Genomic DNA, 21646 nt, shown 5'->3' on the forward strand with positions numbered 1-21646 from the left:
GTTCACTTGTCATGGTGGTGACATTGGCCAAGGGATTATTGTCAATCGCAGTTCTTCTCCTCCTGATCGCTGAGGGTCAAGGATGACTCGTTTCCACTGCTTGTTTTGTGGGTTCTGAGGCCAACGACAGAAACTTCCACAGATGAAGCAGGAGGTGCCTGATGGGGTGGGCTGGTAGCTCGGGAGGCGGGCCATCTGATAGTTTCTACAGGGCTTCGGTGAGCTCCTGCTACATGGACTCAAGGTTCCCAACACGCTCCTTCCACACATTGAGAGAGCGTGGGCCAGGGATCCTCAGGAGTTAAGGTGTGAGGGCGGTGGGGGGGGGGGGGCATTCCCAGTACGTTGGGAAGGACATACCACACCCCAAACAAAAGTGGTGGGATCTTCCCAATCCACTTGTGAAGACTTCTCAGCCACTAAACTCCTGCAGGAACTGGAATACAGTTGTATTGCCTCAGAGAAAACAATGTGCATTTGGCAAATGCACATAGGCTTAGGCTCAGGATTTAATGTGTGCACTTAAGCTTTAAACTACACGCCCAGTGTATAGCATTGTTAATGAACCTCAGCTCCTTCCTGAGCCCCTGCTGAAGCAACCACTGGTGAATTGGGCATGCACAGCACAGCTGAAATTTAATACGGAGCAGGGTGAAGTGATGCATGTTGAAAGAAAGATCGAGGCGAGGCAGTATAAAGGAAAAGGCACAGCTTCTGAAGGTTCAAAGGGCACCAAGGGATGCTCGATGCAAGTATTTCAACTTGGGAGGACACGGTGATTAATGGATGCAGGCAGAACAAAGACGTGGAAGCTATTGCAAAACCTTTCAAGAAACCGCTGGGTGAGGTTTTTAATGCGGGCGCCGCACTTTAGATAGGACAACAAGGCGGTGCAGCAGGTGCTGGGGAGATTTACGGGAGCTGGGAGCTTCAGTTAATGCTGCGAGACTGGAGAAGCCAAGGCTATTTTCCTTGGAGCGAGCAAGGTTAAGGCGAGATTTAACTGAGGCGCTCTGATAAACGTAAACCTGCTTCCAGTGATAGGAGGGTTGGTCATCAGAAGGACAAACTGATTGGCAGGAGAACAGTACAGCCCGGGAACAGGCCCTTCGGCCCACCATGTCTGTGCCGACCATGATGCCAAATTAAATTAAACCTATCTGCCTGCACATGATCCATATCCCTCCATATTCATGCACCTATCTCTCTTGAACACAACTATCGTATCTGCCTCCACCACCACCCCTGGCAGCCAGTTCCAGGCACTCACCACTCTGTGTAAAACAAAACTTAGCACATCTCCTTTGAACTTTCCCCCTCTCACCTTCAATGTCTGTCCTCTAGTATTTGGCATTTCTACCCTGGGGAAAAGAATCTAACTACCTACCCTATCTGTGCCTCTCATAATGTTATAAACCTCTATCAGCCTCCGCCGCTCCAGAGAAAACAACCCAAGTCTGTCCAAGCTCTCCTTGTAGGTCATGCCCTCTAATCCAGGCAGCATCCTGGTGAACCTCTTCTGCACCCTCTCCAAAGCCGCCACATCCTTCCTGTAATGAGGTGAGCAGAACTGCACACAATACGCCAAGTGCAGCCTGACCAAAGTTTTATACAGCTGCAACATGACTTCCTGACTCTTGTATGCCCCAACTGACGAAGGCATGCATGCCGTACACCTTCTTTACCACCCTGTCTACTTGTGTTGCCGCTTTCAGGGAGCTATGGACTTGGACACAGAGTCCAAGTCCATTTTGTTTTACACACACTGCTGTTGTGATCTGCCCTCACCTACCACCCAGCCCCTACTTCCCTCTGTACATATATGGTAATATAGAGGGCCACTCCCTTACCACATCAACTCCCTGCGACTCCAATCATGTCCTGCAGGCTGTAATTAGTAGAGGAAGTAACATAACTCCTGCTGATGTCTGGTGCCAGTTAACTTTCAGTTCCCAGGTTTCAGACTCATGGCTAAGTTACAGACACCAGGACATTGCCTGGAACGGAAGGATGTGGTTATAAGGAGAGATTGGACCAGCTGGGTTTATTCTCACTAGAATGTAGCAGGCTGAGGGGTGACCTTATAGAGGGTTTATAAGATTATAAGTGGCATACATTGGATAGATAAGAGTCTTTTTCCCGGGATAAGGGAGACTAAAACTAGACAGCACAGTTTCAAGGTGAGAGGCGAGAAATGTAAAGGAGGTCTGTGGGGTGGGCTTTTCACACCGAGGGTGGTGAATATCTGGAACGAGCTGACAAAGAATCCAACCTTTCCTTGTAGCTAATAATGTGGTGGAGGCAGATACAACTACAACATGTAAAAGGCGCTTGGATGGGAAAGGTGTAGAGGGATATGGAGCCTAATGCAGGCAAATGGAATTAGTGTAGATAGGCATCAGGGTCAGCATGGATGAGATGGGCAAAGGGCCCATTTCTGTGCTGTATGTTTCTATGAACACAGAAACCATTCAGTGTTTCAGCTTTGCCGACCTTCTCTCACCCTTTCCATCTCTCCATGGCTTTGTGAAGGGCAGATCACGCCTCACAAGCCTGATGGTGTTCTTTGAGGAGGTGAGCAGACAGATTGATGAGGGTAGTGCAGTAGATGTGGGTGTTAGCTTTCATAAGTCATGGGATTGAGTTTAAGAGCCGCGAGGTAATGATGCAGCTCTACAAAACTCTGGTTAAGCCACACTTGGAGTACTGTGTCCAGTTCTGGTCACCTCATTATAGGAAGGATGTGGAAGCATTGGACAGGGTGCAGAGGAGATTTATCAGGATGCTGCCTGGTTTAGAGAGTATGCATTATGAGGAGAGACTAAGGGAGCTAGGGCTTTACTCTTTGGAGAGAAGAAGGATGAGAGGAGACATGACAGAGGCGTACAAAAGAGGAACAGATAGAGTGGACAGCCAGCACCTCTTTCCCAGGGCAACAATGCTCAATACAAGAGGGCATGGCTTTAAAGTAATGGGTGGGAAGTTCAAGGGAGATACCAAAGGAAGGTTTTTTACCCAGAGAGTGGTTGGGGCATGGAATGCGCTGCCTGGGGCGGTGGTGGAGGCAGGTACGTGGGTGAAATTCAAGAGGTTGCTAGATAAGCCTAAGAAGGAATTTAAAATAGATATGTGGGAGGAAGGGGTTAGATAGTCTTAGGCGAGGTTTGGTCAGCACAACATTGTGGGCCGTAGGGCCTGTATTGTGCTGTACCTGTATTGTGCTGCTGAATCCAATCATCATATTCTCCTCCTTTCTCCTGTGTGTAGCCAGATTGCCCCTGATTGCATCCCTGCCTTTTGTCACACCCACTCTCTGAGCGAGTCCCATGCTCTCCACTCTGAATAAAACATTTACTCAGCTGCATTCACATGAGATGAGAAAAGATACACTGGCTTTGGAGGCAGTGCAGAGGAGGTTCACCAGGTTGATTCCGGAGATGAGGGGGTTAGCCGATGAGGAGAGATTGAGTCACCTGGGATTATACTTACTGGAATTCAGAAGAATGAAAGGGGATCTTATAGAAACATATAAGATTATGAAAGGAATAGATAAGATAGAGGCAGGAAAGTTGATTCCATTGGTAGGTGAGACTAGAACTCAGGGACATAGCCTCAAGATTCAGAGTAGATTTAGGACGGAGGTGAGGAGGATCTGCTTTTCCCAGAAAGTAGTGAATCTGTGGAATTCTCTGCCCAGGGAAGCAGTAGAGGCTACCTCATTAAATATATTTAAGACACAGATAGATTTTTGCACAGTAGGGGAATTAAGGGTTATGGGGAAAAGGCAGGTAGGTGGATCTGAGTCCACAGCCAGATCAGCCATGATCTTATTGAATGGTGGAGCAGGCTCGACGGGCCGGATGGCCGACTCCTGCTCCTACTTCTTATGTTCTTATGAGGAAGTATCTGAGGAGCTTCCATAAGACATAGGAGCAGAATTAGGCCATTGGGCCCTTCGAGTCTACTCCACCATTCAATCATGGCTGATTATTTTCTTCAACCCCATTCTCCTGCCTCCTCCCGGTAATCCTTATCCCCTTTACAGGAGCTTGATGGGAGGAACAATTAGGTCCAAGGTAGGTTTAGGATTGGGCGGGGTGACGTGGGGTGGAGAGGTTAAGGGAGCAAATTTCAGAGCCCAATGTCCAGGCAATGGAAAGAGGGGGAATGGTACATTTGGAGGAGCTCATGATACATTGGGTAAATTCTACAATTCAGAAGCGGGTGCGCGTAACTTACTGCAGTCTGCATGAGTGGGACTGAAGTAAAAGAAACAGATGGGCACCATATGTCCCTAACCCTGCTGCGTCAGTGGGTCAGGTCATGGCCCGTCCAACCCTTGGTCTCTATGCCTTCCTGCAGCATCTGCATTATCCTAAATCTCAGCCTTGGCTGACCCCAACCCTGCCCCACAGCTCTCTGGGGTGGGGAACTGCAAAGATTTATGGCCCTCAGACAAAATTCCTCCTCATCTTGGTTTCAAGGGTGACTCTTTTCCAGGAGCAACGTCAACCATTTCTGGTCTTCCCCCCCACCCTTACGTACATCCACCCTGATGAAAAACACGGTGATGCTGGAGGAACTCAGCAGGCCGGGCAACATCCGTGGAGAAAAGCAGGTGGTCAACGTTTCAGATCAGGACCCTTCGGTTGGAGTAGGTGGTGCAGGGCAGAAAAGTCAAGACAGCTGATATTGCGCTGACAGTTGGCTATGAATAGGTCCAGGGAAGGTAACAGACCCGGTAGGGGGGTCCAGGTGGAAGAAGAGGGCTGGAAGCAGGAGAACGGGTCATTAGGAGGGGGAAGAGGACTCCTTACCGAAGAAGAAAGCACGGAGGTGGAGGAAAAAGAGCTCAGCATCGTGCCGGGCACGGAATTCGTTGAGGTGGGGGCGTAGAGGTACGAAGGTGAGGCCTTTGCTGACAGCAGACCGCTCAGCCTCAGTGAGGGGGAGGTCGGGGGGATGGTAATTCAAGGATGTACATGTACCCTGCCAAGTTGTCTCCAAATCAGACATGCTTCACTGAGGTCATGGTTGATTCTCATCCTGACTTCTGCCTTCCTAATTCTATCCCTCAATTCTAGATTGGGAACATAAAAAAGAGATGAACATTATCGAGAAAAGAGAGAAATACAAGTTATCTTATTAGGAGAGAAGGTCATGGAGCAATACGGCACAGAAAGAGGCCCTTCGGCCCACCGAGTCTACACTGCCCATCAACCACCCATTTACACTAATCCTACATTAATCCAACATTCTCACCAACTCCCCCCAGATTCTACCACTCAGTTACACACTACATTTAGTTTACAGCGGCCAATTAACCTATCAACCTGCACAGCTTTGGGATGTGGGAGGAAACTGGAGCACCCAGGGAAAACCCACACAGTCACAGGGAGAACGTGTAAACTCCACATAGAGACAGCACGTGAGGATTGAACTCGGATCTCTGGCGCCATGAGGCAGTAGCTTTACGAGTTGTGGCACTGTGTTGCCCCTAGCTGGACATGTAGACAAAGAAAGTGTCTGTGAAAGGATGAGTCAAAATGATATCAGCACATTAAGCTTTTAGGTAATGAGTTGTTCATGCCAGGGTGACGGGAACTGGCAGATTAGACTAATGCGAGTAGGACAATAAACGCTGAGCCAACATTAGATCAGAACTAGAAGGGTCCTTCAACCTGAAACATTAACTCTGTTTCTCTTCCACAGATGCTGCCTGACCTGCTGAGTAATTCCAATACCTAATTTTTCTGTTTTTATTTTAGGTTTTCAGCATCTGCAGTTTTTTCCTGATTTTCAACATCAGCCTCATGGTGGCAAAGGGTCACAGATTTGAAATTTGACAGGTTCTCTTCCAGCAGATGCTGCCTGACCTGCTGAGTTTACTGAGCAGCATTTACTGCTTTGTTTCAAATTTCCAGCATCTGCAGTTTCTTTTTGATTTTCATGAACACATTATCCCACACCTTGTTCAACGTTATTATAGATATCCCATGACGTATGCTGGATAGCGAGGCACGGTTTTTTATTCTCAAGGGTGCAGAAATGATTCGCAAGGATGTTGCCGGGACTGGAGGGCTGGAGTTATAAGGAGAGGCCGGACAGGCTGGGACTGTTTTCCCTGGAGCAAAGGAGGCTGAGGGGTGGCCTGAAAGAGGTTTATAAAATCACGAGGGGCATAGATAGGGACTTTTTTCCCAGCGATGGGGAATCAGAATGAGAGGACATAGGTTTAAGGTGACAGGGAAGAGATTTAATACAAACCTGAGGAGCAACTTTTTCACCCAGAGGTGGTAGGTGTATGGAACGAGCTGCCAGAGGAAGTGGTTGAGGCAGGTACATTAACAACATTTAAAAGACATTTGGGACAGATACATGGAGAGGAAAGGTTTCAAAGGATATGGGACAAATGCAGGCAAATGGGATTAGCTCAGATAGACAGCTTAGTCGGCATCGAAGAGTTGGGCAAAAGGCCCATGACTCCATTGATTCTAATGAGTGGCAGTAGAGACAGTCGGCAGCTTTAAGTTCCTGGGCATTAATGTATCAGGCGACCTGTCCTGGGGCCCAGCACATAGATGCAATCACAAGGAAGACGCGCCAGCATCTTTACTTTCTTAGGAGGTTAAGGAGGTTCAGCTTGTCACTGAACACTCTAACAAACTTCTACAGATGTACTGTTGAAAGTATCCTGACTGGTTGCATCAGGGTCTGGTACGGCAATTCGAATATGCAGGAATGTAAGAAGCTGCAGAGAGCAGAGGACTCAGCCCAATACATCACGGGCACATCCCTCCCCACCATCGGGAGTATCTACAGGAGGCGCTGCCTCAAGAAGGCAACATCCATCATCAAAGATCCCCACCATCCGGGCCGTGCCATCTTCCCGCAGCTCCCATCGGGCAGGAGGTACAGAAGCCTGAAGTCCCACACCACCAGGTTCAGGAACAGCGACTTCCCTTCAACCATTCGGTTCTTGAACCAACCGGCACAATCACGATCACTGCCTCAGTACAGCAACACTGGAACCACTTTGCCACTAAAATGGACATTTTTTTTGTTCTAATTACGTTCTGGTAAAAAATTAGGTATAATTGATGTTTAATTTATCTTTTTCTCGTGAATGCTGCTTGTACGATGTAATGTGCCTGTGGGGAGGCACAGTAGTGTAGCGTAACGGTTAGCGTAATGCTTTACAGCGCCAGCGACCTGTGTTCAATTCCAGCCACTGTCTGTAAGGAGTTTGTATGTTCTCCCTGTGTCTGTGGGGTCTCCTCCGGGTGCTCCGGTTTCCTCCCACATTCCAAAGACGTACGGGTTAGGAAGTTGTAGGCATGCTATGTTGGCACCGGAAGTGTGGCGACACTTGCGGGCTGCCCCCAGAACACTATGCAAAAAGATGCATTTCACTGTGTGTTTTGATGTACATGTGGCTAATAAAGAAATCTTGTCTTATGCTGCTGCAAGTACATTTTTCATTGCACCTGTGCATACATGTACTTGTGCATACATGATGTTGCGCTAAAAAGTGATCCATATGAATAAGATGACGCAGATTTCACAGCACCAGAGCTTTTTAACAGTCCTTTCTGATCATCAAGATGACTTACACACTATAACTCACCTGCCACAAGAGTTAACAGGGACTCTCTCCCTAACTGGACACAGTTATAGGGAAAGATTGAATAGGCCTGGAGCAAAGGACAGTGGGTTACCCTGACAAAAGTATACAAGATTATGAGAGGCAGGCATAAATAGGGTGGATACTCACAATTATTTCAGGGGTGTCCAAGAAGGCATGGATTTAAGGTGAGAGGAAGGAGTTTTAAATGGAATCTAAGGGGTAAGATTTTTTACGTATACACAGAGAGTGGTTGACACCTGCAACACGCAGCCAGAAGTGGAATCAGATACAATGACTACGTTTAAGAGGCATTTAGACAATTAAATAGACAAGGCATAGAAGGATATGGTCCTAATGCAGGCTAATGGAATTAGTATAGATGAAAAAAACCAACATGGACGTGGTGGGTCAATGAACCTGTTTCCTGTGCTGTACAACTCTGTGACTAATAGCTTCAAAGTGCTTTGAGAGGCTGGCCATGGGACACATCAACCCCAGTCTCCAGATAACCTCAACCCACTGCAATTCGCCTACTGTCAATACAGGTTCACGGCGGACACCATCTCCCTGGCCCTACACTTACCTCTGGAGCTTTTGCACAGTAAAGACACCTACGTTAGACTTTTGTTTACTGACTACAGCTCCGCTTTCAATACTATTATTCCAAGCAAACTCAACTCCAAACTCCTAGACCTGGGACTCAACACCTCCCTTTGCAACTGGATCCTTGACTTCCTGACCAACAGACCACGATCAGTAAGGATAGCCAGCAACACCTCTGCCACAATTATCCTCAGCACTGGTGCCCCAGCCCCTGTCCTCAGCTCCTACTCTTCTCTCTATATACTCACGACTAGGCCAGATTCTGCTCTAACTCCACTTACAAGTTTGCAGATGACACCACTGTAGTAGGCCGTATCTCAAATAACGATAAGTTGGAGTGCAGGAGGGAGACAGAGAGCCTAGTGACATGGCATCATGACAACCTTTCCCTCAATGTCAGCAAACAAAAGAGCTGATCATTGAATTCAGGAAGGGGGGGGGGGGTGCATATGCTCCTGTTTACGTCAATGGTGCTGAAGTCAAGAGGGTTGAAAGTTTCAAATTCCTAGGAATGAACATTTCTGGCTTGTCCTGGTCCAACTGCATGGACGCCACGGCCAAGAAAGCTCACCAGTGCCTCTACTTCCTCAGGAAGCTGAAGAAATTTGGCACATCCCCTTTGACCCTCAACAATATTTACTGTTGTACCACAGAAAGCACCCTATCCCGATGCATCACGGCTTGGTAAGGCAACTGCTCTGCCCAGAACCACAAGAAACTGCAGAGAATTGTGGACACAGCCCAGCGCATCACGAAAACCAGCCTCCCCTCCATGGACTCTGTCTACACTTCCCGCTGCCTTGGGAAAGCAGCCGACATAATCAAAGACCCCTCCCACCCCAGACATTCTTCTCCCATCAGGCAGAAGACAGAAAAGCCTGAAAGCAGGTACCATCAGGCGAAAGGACAGCTTCTTTCCCACTGTTACAAGACTATTGAATGGACCCCTTGTGTGATAAAATGGACTCTTTACCTCACAATGTACCTTGTTATGGCCTTGCACCTTACCATCTGCCTGCACTGCACTTCTCCGTAATTGTACACTTTATTCCGCATTCTGTTATTGTTTTGCTTGCACCACCTCGATGCACTGATGTGGTGAAATGATCCATATGGATGGCATACAAAACAAAGTTTTTCTCTTTCCCATTGTTAGACCTTACTGTACGTAATTTGTAAAGCAATGGACTCAGAAACAAATGTGGTCGGGAGGGTTAGTGGAGAGTCTGGGTACTGGGAGAGGGTGGTTGCAAGGATGAAAACTTTGGGGTTGGATTTGATTTGGGAAAGCATTGAGTTTGGAGAATGAAGTTTTCTGTTTCGGGTTTAGGGGAAACAGGTTGAGGATTTCAGGAGGTGGCCGGAATAGACTGGTCGTCTCCCTTGTTTTGGGATGTACGTACAAAGCAGTCGAGACATAGAGGGTGAGGGGGGCAGTGGGTGGGGGAGAGGGGCAGCTGAAGGTGAGGGTGGGGCCATTGAGAAGGGAACCCAGGAGTGTCCTCCGTCGGGTTGTGGGGAGTCTTGGGGAGGTGAGAACTAGGGCAGCTGACAAGGGGAGGTGGATCGAGGTAAGGGTCTGGTGGGGAGGAGAGAGGGGGAGGAGTGGTCAGGTCAGGGCCGGGTGGGGGGGGGGGGAAATCGGGGTCAGGGAGGGATGGGGGTGTTGGGGGGGGGCGTTGGGGGCGGGAGTGGGGGGTCGGGTCGTGGAGGGGGCTCGGGTCGGAGGGGGGCTCCGGGACTGGGGGGGGGCGGGGACGGGGTCCGGGAAGTGGGGGGAAATCGGGTGGGGAGGGTCAGATGGGGGGGGGGGTCGTATGGGGTGGGGTCTGGGAGTCCGGGAAGTCCGGGACGGGGTGGGGGGTCGGGCGGGGGGGGGGCAGTGGGGGGGGAAGGGGGGCCAGGGTCGGGGGAGGGGGTCCGGGACCGGGTGGGGGGACCGGGGGGAGGGGGACCGGGGTCGGGGGGGGGGGTCCGGGACCGGGTGGAGTGGGGGGGGGAGGGGGCGTGGGGCTGGGGGGACCGGGGGGAGGGGGGTGGGGGTGGGGGGCCGGGGCGAGGGGGAGGAGGGGAAGGGGGGTCGGGGGGGGTCCGGGACCGGGTGGAGGGGTGGGGGGACCAGGGGAGGGGGGGGCGTGGGGGTGGGGAAGGGGGGGCCGGGGGGAGGGGGCGTGGGGGGACCGGGGGGTGGGGGTGGGGGGACCGGGGGGAGGGGGAGGGGGCGTGGGGGGACCGGGGGGGAGGGGGAGGGGGCGTGGGGTGGGGGGAGGGGGGGGGGGGGGAGGGGGGAAGGGGGACCGGGGGGAGGGGGCGTGGGGGTGGGGAAGGGGGGACCAGGGGGGGAGGGGGGGGAAGGGGGACCGGGGGGAGGGGGAGGGGGCGTGGGGGTGGGGGCCGGGGGGGGGGGAGGGGGAGTGGGGGGGGGGACCGGGGGAGGGGGAGGGGGGGGCCGGGGCCTAGTCCGCTCCGCGGCCCCGACCCAAGTTGCTCCCAGAAGTTGCCCCGGGCCCCAGTCCGTGGCGCCGGGCCGCCCCGCGGTGGCCCCCCCATTCCCCCACAGCCCCGCCCCCCCGCTCCCCCCCCCACCCGCCGCGGCGCTCCCTCACTCCCCGCCGCGCTCCCTCCCACAAACTTACTTCTTCACAACGTTTTGAATCACCGCCGCCATCTTGCTCGCCCCTTCCATCGGCGCGCATGCGCGGCCGGCCAGGGCGTTGGGCGGGCCGGTCGGACTGCGCGTGCGCCTGGCTGCGGCGGCGGGGGGGCGGGGCTTGTCCTCACCCAGCCGGCGTTGGCCAATCGGCGCCTGCGTGGTCGTGGACCCACGTGACCTGAGCGCAGCGGCTCCCCGCCTCAGGGCGACGGACTGGTGGTCTACAGCGCCGCCTGGCGCTCGGGAGGTACACTGCACAGCCCACACTGGGCTGGAGGATGAGGTGCGCTACAGTGGTGGTGGGATTGGGTCACTAGTGTCACTTGTACCGAGGTCCAGTGAAAACCTTGTCTTGCAAACCGATCATACAGGTCAATTCATTGCACAGTGCAGTTACATTGAGTTAGTACAGAGTGCATTGAGGTAGTACAGGTAAAAACAATAACAGTACAGAGTAAAGTGTCACAGCTACAGAGAAAGTGCAGTGCAATAAGGTGCAAGGTCACAACGAATGTTTAAAACTTCATTCACAAAGACATCTCACTACCCTGTCTGGGAGCTCCAATAGTTTCGAACAAAGGGAAGGACACACTCCCCTTGTGTGTTGCTCAGTAACTGAAGGAGGTGGGAGTATGGAACGAGCTGCCAGAGGAAGTGGCAGAGGCGGGTACGATTACAGTTAAAAGACATCGGACAGGTACATGGATAGGAAAGGTTTAGAGGGATACGGGCCAAATGCGGGCAAACGGGACCGGCTTAGATGGGAATCTTGGTCAGCATGGACCAGTTGGGCCGAAGGGCCTGTTTGATCCCCTGTATCTCTATGGATGTAAACAATAACCATGGTGTCTGTCTGAATGGAAGAAAAATGCAAAGAAACTGCAGAGAACAGGGATCCATCACGGAAACCAGCCTCCCCTCTATGGACTCCGTCTACACTTCCTGCTGCCTCGGGAAAGCAGCCGACATAATCAAGGACACCTCCAACCCCAGTCAATCTCTCGTCTCCCCCCTCCCATCAGGCAGAAGATATAAAAGCATGAAAGCACGTACCCCCAGGCTCAAGGACGGCTTCTATTGAATGGTCCCCTAGTACGATAAAATGGATTCTTGACCTCATAATCTACCTTGTTGTGGCCCTTGCACCTTATAGTCTACCTGCACTGCACTTTCTTTGTAGCTGTGACACTTTTACTCTGCATTCTGATATTGTTTTTCCCTTGTACTGCCTCAATGTACTGATGTGATGAAATGATCTCTATGGATGGCACACAAAACAAAGGTTTTCACTGTACCTCAGTACATGTGACAATAATAAACCAATTACCAATTACTATTGCCCAATTACTAATTAAGGAACTGTAGGAAATAAGGATTCGTTTAAAAAGAAGTTGGTGAGGACAGATTAGATCATTTAGATACACAAGACAATGCAGCGCGGCGCTCCCTCCTCACCTCCCCTCTAGCGGCGCTCCCTCCTCACAGCCCCTCCCGCAGCGCTCCTTCCTCGCCGCCCCTCCCGCGGCACTCCCTCCTCGCCGTGCCTCGGCGCTCCCTCCTCGCCGTGCCTCGGCGCTCCCTCAGTACCACCCCTCCAACAGTGCTTCACTACCTCAACACCCTGAAACCCCCGGGTGGGTAACCGCGGGGCGTACCGTAGGCGGTGCACAAGTCCTGCTTGGGTCTTGGGGAGGAGGTGGTTGAGGTGAGGACGGAGGCTGCGGAGGGAAGATCTCCTCTGGAAACGGATCCCGGGTTGAATTGCGGTCCAGACAGAAGTGTCGGAGAACAGCCCGTCACCACCCGTCAGCAGGGGGTGACGACGATATCGAGGTCGGCATCTTCAAGCGAGTGAGGGCTGTAGAAAAATGTCCAAGAATGGGGTGAAGGGCTAGGATAAGGGGTCCAGATGGAGATGGGAGAAAGGATCTTCCCTGTGGGGTTAGGATTCCTGGTGGGAATGTGGGGAGAAGCGACTACTGGGAGCTTGCTACGAGCAAGTTCGCTCGCACTGTGACTCTTCAGACAGCCCTTCCCCGTCGGTGAGGGGGTTTCTGGATGTCCTGAACAGGGAGATCCCGGGACTTTCACTTCCGCCTGTCCAGAATGTGAACGGTCTCTGTCTGATCCTGCAGCGAGCGGCCCCAGTGAGAGATCCAGGCTGCCCTGGCACTCAGGAGAAGGGAGTTAGCAGTGGACAGCAAATATGCCCAATCTTCAGGCAAAGGTCTTGTGACTGAAAGCCAAAGTGTTCCCATTGAGTTAACTCCTATCAGCACCATCGTCACAAGAACCCCCTTTGGTGATTGGCCCTTGTCTCATTTTCTCGGGGATGTCCTACCTCTGCACAAAGGTCAACCAGTTATTCTTCAAAGGGGCATTAAGCAGCTCAACCTGGTGAGTGACTCACCTCCTGACACAAGGCACAGGTCAGGGGTGTGATTGAACAATCTCCACTGGCTTGGATTAGGGCAACAGCTCTTAAGGAGGGCAAGACATGATGCAGTGGGTAGAGCCACTGCCTCACAGCTCCAGAGACCTGGGTTCGATCCTGACCTCCGGTGTTTTGTGTGTGTGTGTGTGTGTGTGTGTGTGCGCGCGCATGCGCGCGCACGCGCCCACACACGCGCCCACACACACACTTGGTATTGGTTTATTATTGTCACTTGTACAGAGGTACAGTGAAAAACTTGTCTTGCATACCATTTGTACAGATCAATTCATTACAGCAGTGCATTGAGGCAGTACAGAGTGTATTGGGGTAGTACAGGGTAAGAACAATAACAGAATACAGAGTAAAGTCTCACAGCTACAGGGAAGTGCATTGCAGGTAGACAATAAGGTGCAAGGTCAAACAAGGTAGATTGTGCAGCCAAGAGCCCATCTCATCATATAATAGTCTTATCACAGTGGGGTAGAAGCTGTCCTTGAGCCTGGTGATACGTACCCTCAGGCTCCTGTCTCTCCTGCCTGATGGGAGAGGGGAGAAGAGAGAATGACCCAGCTGGGTGGGGTCTTTGATTATGCTGGCTGCTTCACCAAGACAGCGAGATGCAAAGACAAGAGTCCATGGAGGAGAGGCTGGTGTCCCTGACGCGCTGGGCATTGTCCGCAACTCTCTGCAGTTTCCTGCGGTCCTGGGCAGAGCAGTTGCCGTCCCAAGCCATGATGCATCCAGATAGGATGCTTTCTGTGGTGCATTGTCAAAGGGGACATGCCAAATTTCTTTAGCCTCCTGAGGAAGTAGAGGTGCTGGTGAGCTTTCTTGGCCGTGGCGTCTACATAGTTGATGTTTATGTGGAGTTTGCACGTTCTCCCTGTGACCACGTGGGTCTCCCCCGGGTGCTCCGGTTCCCTCCCACCTCCCAATGACGTGCGGGGTCGGTGGGTTAATTGCCTCTACTGTGGGGTGAGGGGTAGAATCTGTGGGGAGTTGATGAAAACGGGTTTGGTGTAAGCGGGTAGGTGGGCTGAAGGGCCTGTTCCTGTGCTGCATCTTGCCATGACTCTGACATCGACACCATCCAGGACAAAGCAGCCCGCGCGATCAGCACCTCATCTACCCCCCGAACACTCCCTCCCTCCCTCCCTCCCTCCCTCACCAGCGCACAGAGGCTGCAGTGGGAGTGTAGGGTAAGGAGGCTGACGATGATGTTGGAAATGAGGTGAAGGGTCAGTGGGGAGTGGGCTGCGCTGCTGCACTTGGGGAACTTCTAATTCATCGGTGGTCCCTCAAGGTGCTTCCGCTGAAGCAGGGAGAGTGGGAGATCCCCATGTAGGGACACAGGTTACTACACAGACTCACGAGCCTGAGGTCCAAACGCTGACATCAGATTGTGGCGCGTGGACTTAATCACAGACATGGACACACAGACAGACGCACAGACAGTCAGACACACACACACACACACACACACACACTTGGGTGGCTCAGTGGCACGGCAGTAGCGTTGCTGCCTCGTGGCTTCAGAGACCTGGGTTTGATCCTGACCTCCGACACTGCGTGTGCATGCATGTGTGTCCGCGTGTATGTGTGTCCGTGTGTGTGTCTGTCCGTGTGTGTGTGCATGCATGTGAATGTGCATGCATGCGTGTGCATGTGGAGTCTGCGCGTTCTCCCTGTGACCCCTGTGGGTTTCCCCCGGGTGCTCCGGTTCCCTCCCACATCCCAACCACGTGCGGGGTCGGTGGGTTAATTGGCCCCCCGTGTGTGGGTGAGGGGTAGAGTCTGGGGGGAGTTGGTGGGAATGTGGGGAGAATAAAATGGGATCGGTGCAAATGGATAGTTAATGGTTAACATTACACAGTGGGCCGAAGGGCCTGTTTCCACACTGTGTCTCTCTCTGACCCTGCGACCTACTCCCAGTCCTAACCACCTCGTGCATCCCCTATTGCAGGGAACACAGCAGCCAATGTGTGCACACAGTAAGATCCCACAAACGTCCCCAGTCAGCCACCCCAGTGGGACAAACCCCAGGCCCGGGAATCCTCAGCAACACCCCCCACCAGCTGCTGCAAAGTCCTTCTGCAAACACCATGTCTCCGAGCCAACCTCAGCTGCTGCAAGTTTAAAAGCTTATTAAAAATATGGAATATATAAAAAAACTAGATCAAGTTGTGGGCCTTTGGGACTCATTTCCAGGAATCGGGATCATCTGTGCCCTTGTCTGACTTTCCCAGGCTACTTTCACCTCCGCTTCCTCCTGTTCACATCCTGTCCCACAAGTCAGCGCCGAACTCTGTTCAAGAGAACACACGGCTCCTCACTGAGAGCCCCAAGCTGCTGGAGTCCCCCGCATCGTCGGCTGGTTGGGAAGCAACTCAGTGGGAAACTCGTTTTCCCAGGGAGTGGGGCGGGTGTGAAGCTCGATCCCCTGCTGGGACGGTTTGAGGGGAAGGGTACAGATGATTTAAGGGGAGGCTGCTGGAGGGTCTGAGAGGCGAGTGGAAAAGAGGACCGCGCTGTGTGAAAGATTTAAAAGGGACCCGACAGGCAAATTCTTCACCAGAGGGTGGTCGTAAAATGGAGGTGGTTGAGGCAGGTACATTAATCACATTTAAAAGACGCTTGGACAGGGACATGGAGGGGAAAGGTTTAGAGGAATTGGGGCCAAATTCAGGCAGATGGGACTGCCTTGGATGGGAATCTTAGTCAGCATGGACGAGTTGGGCTGAAGGGCCTGTTTCTGTGCTGAATTTCCCATACAAAATATTAATGAGGCACAGGTCCCAACACTTGTTGCAGTGGCACAAGATGTACCAGTTAGAACATAGAACACTACAGCACAGTACAGGCCCTTCGGCCCACAATGTTGTGCCGACATTTTATCCTGCTCTAAGATCTATCTAACCCTCCCCTCCCACATAGCCCTCCATTTCTCTATCATTCATGTGTCTAAGAGTCTCTTAAATGTCCCTAATGTATCTGCCCCCACAACCTCTGCAGGCAGTGCGTTCCACGCACCCACCACTCTCTGTGTTAAAAACTTACCCCGACATCCCCCTTATACCTTCCTCCAATCACCTTAAAATTATGTCCCCTCATGTTGGCTATTTTCGCTCTGGGAAAAAGTCTCTGACTGTCCACTCGATCTATGCCTCTTATCATCTTGTACACCTCTATCAGGTCACCTCTCATCCTCCTCCTCTCCAAAGATAAAAGCCCCAGCTCGCTCAACCTATCCTCATAAGACATGCTCTCCAATCCAGGCAGCATCCTGGTAAATCTCCTCTGCACCCTCTCTAAAGCTTCCACATCCTTCCTATAATGAGGCGACCAGAAGTGAACACAATACTCCAAGTGTGGTCTGACCAGAGTTCTACGGAGCTGCAACATCACCTCGCGGCTCTTGAACTCAGTACCCCGACTAATGAAGGCCAACACACCATATACCTTCTTAACAACCCTATCGACCTGCGCGGCAACCTTGAGGGATCTATGGACGTGGACCCCAAGATCCCTCTGTTCCTCCACACTGCTAAGGGTCCTGCCATTAACCTTGTATTCTGCCTTTAAATTCAATCTTCCAAAGTGTATCACTTCACACTTTTCTGGGTGTACAAGATGTTGGTGAGACTGCACTTGGAGAATTGTGTACAGTTTTGGTGTACACAATTCTTGTGCACAGAACTGTGTACATCATTAATCTGGAAGGAGTGCAGAGAATATTTACAAGGATGTTGCCAGGACTTGAGGGCCTGAGTTATAGGGAGGGGTTGGGCAGGCTGGGACTTTATTCCATGGAGCGTAGGAAACTGAGGGGCGACCTTATAGAGGTGTATAAAATCAGGAGGGGCATCGATAGGGTGAATGGGCACGGCCTTTTCCCCAGGGATGAGGAATCAAGAACTAGAGGGCACAGGTTTAAGGTGAGAGGGGAGAGATTTAATAGGGACCTGAGGGGCAAGTTCTATGATTCTATATTTTCTCTGTTCTACCCCACTCTCCCCCACCTTCTCTCCTACTTGCCTCTCTCGCTTCCCCAGTTCTGCCAAATGGTCGTAGACTGGGAACGTTGACTGTTTCTCCTCTCCACGTATGCTGCCTGACAACATTTTCTGTTTTTATCTCCTCAGGAGACCAGAGGGAGGGGGAATTAAGGCGATCAAGGGGACATTTTAGTCATAGAGTCATCCAGCACGGAAACAGGCCCTTCGGCCCAACTCGTCCATGCCGACCAAGGTGCCCACCTAAGCCAGTGCCATTTGCCTGCGTTTGGCCCCTGTCCCTCTAAACCTTTCCTATCCATATCTTTATCCAAATGTCTTCTAAATGCTCTTATTGTACCTGCCTCAACCTCTTCCTCTGGCAGCTCGTTCCATAAACTCACCACCCTCTGCATGAAGAAGTTGCCCCTCAGGTCCCTTTTAAATCTCTCCCCTCTCGCCTTAAACCTGTGCCCTCTAGATTTTGGTTTCCCTTCCCTGGGAGAAAGACTGTGCGCATTCACCCGATCTATGCCCCTCATGATTTTATACACCTCAGTGAGGTCACCCCTCCGTTCCAAGGAATAAAGTCCAAGCCTGCCCAACCTCTCCCTATAACTCAGGCCCTTGAGTCCCGGCAGTATCCTGGTAAATCTTCTTTACGCTTTTTCCAGCTTAATGACACCCTTTCTATAACAGGGCGACCAAAAACTGTACGCAGTACTCCAAGTGCAGCCTCGCCAATGACTTGTACAACTGCAACGTGACGTCCCAACTCCTGTGCTCAGTGCCCTGACCGACGAAGGCCAGCGTGCCAAACGCCTTCTTCACCACCCTGTCTACCTGCAATGCAACTTTCAGCAAACTATGTACCTGTACTCACAGGTCCCTCTGTTCTACAAAACTCCCAGGGCCGACCATTCACTGGGGCGGCACGGTAGCGTAGCAGTTCGCGTAATGCTATTACAGCACCAGCGACCCGGGTTCAATTCCCGCCACTGTCTATAAAGAGTTTGTACATCCTCCCTGTGTCTGCGTGGGTTTCTTCCAGGTGCTCTGGTTTCCTCCCACATTCCAAAGACGAATGGGTTAGTGGGTGAAATTGGGCGGCCTGGGCTTGTTGGGCCGGAAGGGCCCGTTACCGTGCTGTATAAATAAAGTTTTAAAGTTCTTAAGTCCTACCCTGGTTTGATTCCCCAAATGCAGCACCTTGCACTTATCCAAATTGAACACCATTTGCCATTCCTTGGCCAACTTACCCAGATGATCATGATCCCCCTGTAATAACTGTATTCACTGTCTGTGACACCACCTGTTTTTATCATCTCACAAATTACTAACCATGCCTTGTACATTCTCATCCAAGTCGTTTACATACAGAACATACAACCCAGCTCTGACCCCTGGGGAACACCACTAGTCACGGGCCTCCTGTCTGAGAAACAACCTTCCACCGTCACCCTCTGCTTCCTACCATCGAGCCAATGATGAATCCAGTCAGCGAGCTCTCCCTGAATCCCTTGCAATCTACCCTTCCAGATGCGCCTTTGGAAGGGCAGTGATCTACAGATTGAAAGGTAATAAAAGTTTTTCTGAAAATGGGAAGTCGCTAAATTCAGCCAGGTCCATCACGGGCACAACCCTCCCCGCCATCGAGAACATCGTCAAGAGGCGGTGCCTCAGGAAGGTGGCATCTGTCACTGAGGACCCTCACCACCCGGGACATGCCCTCTTCTCATTACTACCATCAGGGAGGAGGTACAGGAGCCTGAAGAAGCACACTCAGTGATTCAGGAACAGCTTCTTCCCCTCCGCCATCAGATTTCTGAATGATCCATGAACCCATGAACACTGCCTCGTTATTTCTTTTTTTGAGACTGTTTATTTATATTGTAACTTATAGTAAATTTATGTCTTACACTGTACTGCTGCCGCAAAACAACACATTTCACCTCATCTAAGTTAGTGATAATAAACCTGATTCTGATTCTAAAACAGCCATCCAAAGATCCATTCCTACAAGCAGCTGATTTGACTGTGAACAGAAGATCAAGGCCAATCGCTCCATCCAGCCCGTACTGCCTCTTCATTACACTGACAGGAAAATTGATTGTAACTTCAGCTCAGCATTCCTGACGACCCTCAGAAACTTTTCACCCCAACTCGCTTCTCTCCCTGCGGAAAGGGTTGGGAACACTTTAACAGGTCTGTGGAAAGAGCAGCTGAGCTCACGTCTCAGTTTAAAGACAGTCAGAACTGAAGAAGATAGAAAACAAGCTGGGTTTGAGTTCAGTGAAGTCGGGATGGACAAAAGGGAATATCTTTAGAATCAGAATCAGGTCTATTACCACTGACTTAGATGACGTGAAATTTGTTGTTTTGTGGCAGCAGTACAGTGCACATAAATAGTGCAAAAAAAAGGAATAATGAGGCAGGGTTCATGAGTTCATGGACCATTCAGAAATCTGATGGCGGAGGGGAAAAAGCTGTTCCTGAATCATTGAGTGTGGGTCTTCAGGCTCCTGTACCTCCTTCCCGATGGTAGTAACGAGAAGAGGGCATGTCCCGGGTGGTGAGGGTCCTTAGTGATGGATGCCGCCTTCTTGAGGCACCGCCTCTTGAAGATAAGATTTCTTTATTAGTCACATGTACATCGAAACACATAGTGAAATGCACCTTTTGCGTAGAGCATTCTGGGGGCAGCCGCAAGTGTCGCCACGCTTCCGGCGCCAACATAGCACGCCCACAACTTCCTAACCCGTACGTCTTTGGAATGTGGGAGGAAACCGGAGCACCCGGAGGAAACCCACGCAGACACGGGGAGAACGTACAAACTCCTCACAGACAGCGGCCGGAATTGAACCCGGGTCGCTGGCGCTGTAATTGCGTTCCGCTGACCGCTACACGACCATGCCTGCTCCTCAATGTCCTCGATGGTGGGGAGGGTTGTGCCCATGATGGAGCTGGCTGAGTCTACAACCCTCTTGCGATCCAGTGCATTGGAGCCTCCATACCAGACGGTGATGCAACCAGTCGGAATGCTGTCCACCATACATCTGTAGAAATTTGCAAGAGTCTTTGATGATGTACTGAATCTCCTCAGACTCCGAATGAAGCAGAGCCGCTGGCATGCCTTCTTAATAGGGTGAGACCAATGTTGCTGTGGGGACAAGCTGTAAGACGGATCCAATTGGTTGTTCGGTTAATGAGAACGGTCAGCGAGAGAGAGAGATACAAACTCAGGACATCCCCACCTGACGTACACTGGACTCACGAACAGCTTATACGTACGAATGAGTGTTTGAGAAACCAGCGGATGGACTTGCCAGGTGCTGCAGGCAGATGTTCTCTACGCTGGCTGGAACTTTGCCACATCGAACCCACAAAGAATCCATTCTAGGTAACCCGTCAATGTCCATCTTGTGAATCCTATCTAGATACACGCCATCCTAACCAGCAGCAATGTGCTTTTTAAAACTGTTGACAGCATTTAAAACCTCATTTGCAGTAAAATCTTTGAAAGGAATATCATTATTACCCCAAGATAGGCTCGGACTAAATTTGTTAAGATCGGCTTTCTTGTTAACAACTGCAAAATGATATTTAAAATGCTTCTCCAGACTAGTCCTCTGGGACAATCCACCTCTGCAAGCATCTTTAGGTTCAGAGTTAGTTCTCAGGAATGGATACCTGCTGCAGCCCTGGGACAGCCTGTAAGCCTGTGGTGGGGCCTTGTCAATGGACTGGAATGGTTAATTTTTCTGACTCTCTGTAAACTCGAGCTTGCGGCCTCTCTCCATCCCAGCTTGGCTTGAGTCCTGTTCATCCATCACAAACCAAGACTGGCTCCCTGTCAGGACACCTTCTATCCCGCTGTTATAAGACTATTGAACGATCCCCTGGTACAATAAGATGGACTCTTGACCTCACAATCTACCTCGTTATGACCTTGCACCTTATTGTCTGCCTGCACTGCACTTTCTCTGTAATTGTGGCACTATATTCTGCATTGTTTTCCCTTGTACTACCTCAATGCACTGTGTAATGAATTGATCTGTACGATCGGTTTGCAAGACAAGTTTTTCACTGTACCTCGGTACGGGTGACAATATTAAACCAATTTACCGATATCTCAATGTTAAATTTGTCTCTGTCACCTGCCCTGGTTTGCAACTCTCTGAGATCTCTGTACTCCTGGAATTCGCACTGCTCTCTCATCCCTGATTCCCATCGCTTCACCATTGGCAGCTGTACCAGCAGCTGTCTGAGCTTCCAAACCACCCTCCCTCCCACCTCCACTACAACTCTCCCCGAAACCAACCTTTCCTACTTGGTCT

General features: G+C 51.2%; 1 protein-coding gene across 4 annotated transcripts in view; it reads right to left on the bottom strand.

Annotated features, from left to right (window-relative positions):
• The window catches only part of LOC127587024 (zinc finger protein ubi-d4-like), a 45741-nt gene extending 34800 nt beyond the window's left edge, over positions 1 to 10941 (bottom strand). For 3 of the 4 annotated variants that reach the window (XM_052045152.1, XM_052045153.1, XM_052045150.1), the window contains exon 1: positions 10867 to 10941. In XM_052045152.1, the coding sequence (XP_051901112.1) occupies positions 10867 to 10916 (50 nt within the window). In that variant the 5' untranslated portion in view covers positions 10917 to 10941. Of the gene's footprint in view, positions 1 to 4988; positions 5072 to 10866 lie in introns of those variants that run through there. The other variant, XM_052045154.1, reaches the window with a different exon arrangement.
• Positions 10942 to 21646: the final 10705 nt, after the last annotated feature.

This window comes from Pristis pectinata, chromosome 38, assembly GCF_009764475.1.
Source record: "Pristis pectinata isolate sPriPec2 chromosome 38, sPriPec2.1.pri, whole genome shotgun sequence".
In the NCBI taxonomy this organism is placed as follows: domain Eukaryota; kingdom Metazoa; phylum Chordata; class Chondrichthyes; order Rhinopristiformes; family Pristidae; genus Pristis; species Pristis pectinata.